We start from the raw sequence: 2,541 nt of genomic DNA on the forward strand, positions 1-2,541 counted from the left end.
ACTCCCGGGCCACAGCAGAGAGCTGGCCTGGAAGAGGGGCAACCGGGACAGAATCCGGCGCCCCAACCGGGACTAGAACCCGGTGTGCCGGCGCCGCAAGGTGGAGGATTAGCCTAGTGAGCAGCGGCGCCGGCCGTGTTTTATTATCTTAACAACAATAACCTTTAAAAATAGTTTGAGGGAAAATCAAAAGGTTTGTAGCAGATTTGTGTGTCTTAAGAATTATTTTCAAAAAAGTGTTAGAATTGAGGCTTAGAAAAATCAGAGTACTTGTATTCTTGCCTAACTAAAATTGAAGAGATTTTTTCTCCCCATCTATTCTCACAAACAGCCAGACTTATGTAGATTTATTTCCTAGAAACTGGAATAACAGAGATGTGAAAACAGAAATAAAGAACATGGAAAATGTTGCAAAACTAAAATATTTCTCTAGATCATTCAAATTAATACAATGGCAATTTGATCTCTCAGAAACATGAATAAACTTCTCTTGGTTATCTCAGGAAACTAACTACCTCTTTCTCTTTCTTTTTCCCCCTACTTCTCCCTTACCCCTCAAAAAGGAAAAATAATAATTGTAGCTGTATTTTCCAGAGAGTAGAAAAATTAAACCAGACTGTTGAGTTAATGACTACTTTAAACATCTCAGAAAATACCCTAAACCTTTTGGTTCTCTTCTAATTAAATTTTCTTTTCTAAACAAACCTCACAATTAACTTAAATCACAATTGTATTTATTTATATTTAAATGTGCTATATTTATTTATGCAACTATTTAATTGTGCAATAGTTATGAAACTATTTTTCATTTAAGGTATATGGTATTTCAACTATATTCAGATTAAGTAAGCTTTCTGTGAACCCGCCTTAAAATTTCAACAACATCTATAGTAATGTGTCATAAAGAAATACATTGTAAGATTAACAAATGACTTGCTACAGTATCTATTTCAACCTGGAGAATGTTTCTAATAACACACATTTTCAGTTATGGGTTTTGTACTCAGCTTCATTAATTTATAGTTTTACCCAGAATGCTGCTTTTTAAGATCTTTAAAAATTTTTTAGAGTTCATTTAATTATCTAATTGGTAGTAAATCATTTCATTGCAACATATGAAAGACATGCTATGGACATCATAGTTAGATGATGATCTAGTTAGTCCATGATAACTGAATGTACTAATATTACTATGTCGAGCAATCAGTCATGTACTTCTAATCATTAAAACTCCCAAATGGAGTAACTGTCTGCTTCTTGATTGGACAACAATTGGTCTTCTAAATTTCCATCAGATTGGTTATCCTGTAGCAGTAAGGCTGCATTCTGGTAGCTCACTCACTAAGACTGTTTACCCTCCAGCATTTTTTTCAGAGTATCCTTTACCTCTTTGTTCCTTAGGCTATAGATCAGAGGGTTAAGCATGGGAATTACAAGACTATAAAATACAGAGACCACTTTGTTGTACTTCCATGAATTCTCTGCTTTGGGTTGCCGCAGGTACATGAAAAACAGTGTTCCATAGAAGATGATGACAACAGTGAGGTGGGAGGCACATGTAGAAAATGCTTTGCACTTGCCCTCAGAAGACTGGATTTTTATAATAGAGAGGAGGATGCAGATATAGGAGACGAGGACTGTCAGGAGGGATCCAGTGAGGTTCACTGCAGAGAAAATCAACAGCTGCTTCTCTTTGTTGTGGGTGTCAGAGCAGGAGAGGGCAAGGAGAGGGGGGTCAGCACAGTAGAAGTGGTGGATGACATTGGAGTCACAGAAGGACAACTGGAAAGTCAGAACTGTTTGTATAACAGAATTTAGGAAGCCATAAGTGTAGACCCCAATCACCAGTTCCTTGCAAACCCGCTGTGTCATGATGGCTGTGTAAATCAGAGGGTTGCAGATAGCCATGTAGCGGTCATAGGCCATTGTGGCCAAGAGGAAGCACTCGGTAGTAGCAAAAGCACTGGAGAAATACAGCTGAACAAAACAGCCTGTAAAAGAGATGGTTTTTTTCTTCACCAGTAAATTTTGCAGCATCTTTGGCCCAATGGAAGATGAGAAACAAAGATCAATGAATGCCAGGTGACTAAGGAAATAATACATGGGGGTGTGGAGCCGTGAATCTGCCTTGATGAGCAGGATCATGCCAAGGTTCCCCACCAGGGTTATGAGATAAATTACCAGGAACACCACAAAGAGGGGCAGTTGAAGCTCAGGACGGTCCGTGAATCCCATGAGGACAAATTCTGTCACTGTGGTACGATTGCTTCTTGACATTTTGTTCTTTGAACTCTTGCAAAAAGAAGAAACATGGCTTACACAATGATGAGACACTTAAAAAAGGGAGCTTCTCACACCTCTGTGTTACAGTGCCAAATGACAAAAATGTAGCTTTACTTTCTCAACAGTTAAAGGCTGCCATAAGTCATGGGGCTTTATTCTGCTAATTCGGACTGAGAAATTCTGAGCTCTTTCCATTTTGCTATCAGAACAACTGTTCCCTAGCATAGGTCCTATTTTCCAGGCTAACAGTGGAAGTGT

The 2,541-nt window shown here is 38.6% G+C and overlaps 1 protein-coding gene across 1 annotated transcript; it reads right to left on the reverse strand.

The window, feature by feature from the left end:
• Nucleotides 1-1,341: 1,341 nt before the first annotated feature.
• On the reverse strand, nucleotides 1,342-2,277 carry LOC100341752 (olfactory receptor 5M5-like). Its single transcript, XM_002708789.4, has one exon. It carries the CDS (start codon nucleotides 2,275-2,277, stop codon nucleotides 1,342-1,344), a length of 936 nt encoding a protein of 311 aa, XP_002708835.3.
• Between the last annotated feature and the right edge of the window lie 264 nt (nucleotides 2,278-2,541).

This window comes from Oryctolagus cuniculus, chromosome 1 (assembly GCF_051225735.1).
Source record: "Oryctolagus cuniculus isolate XC-2025 breed Fujian yellow rabbit chromosome 1, ASM5122573v1, whole genome shotgun sequence".
Lineage (NCBI taxonomy): Eukaryota > Metazoa > Chordata > Mammalia > Lagomorpha > Leporidae > Oryctolagus > Oryctolagus cuniculus.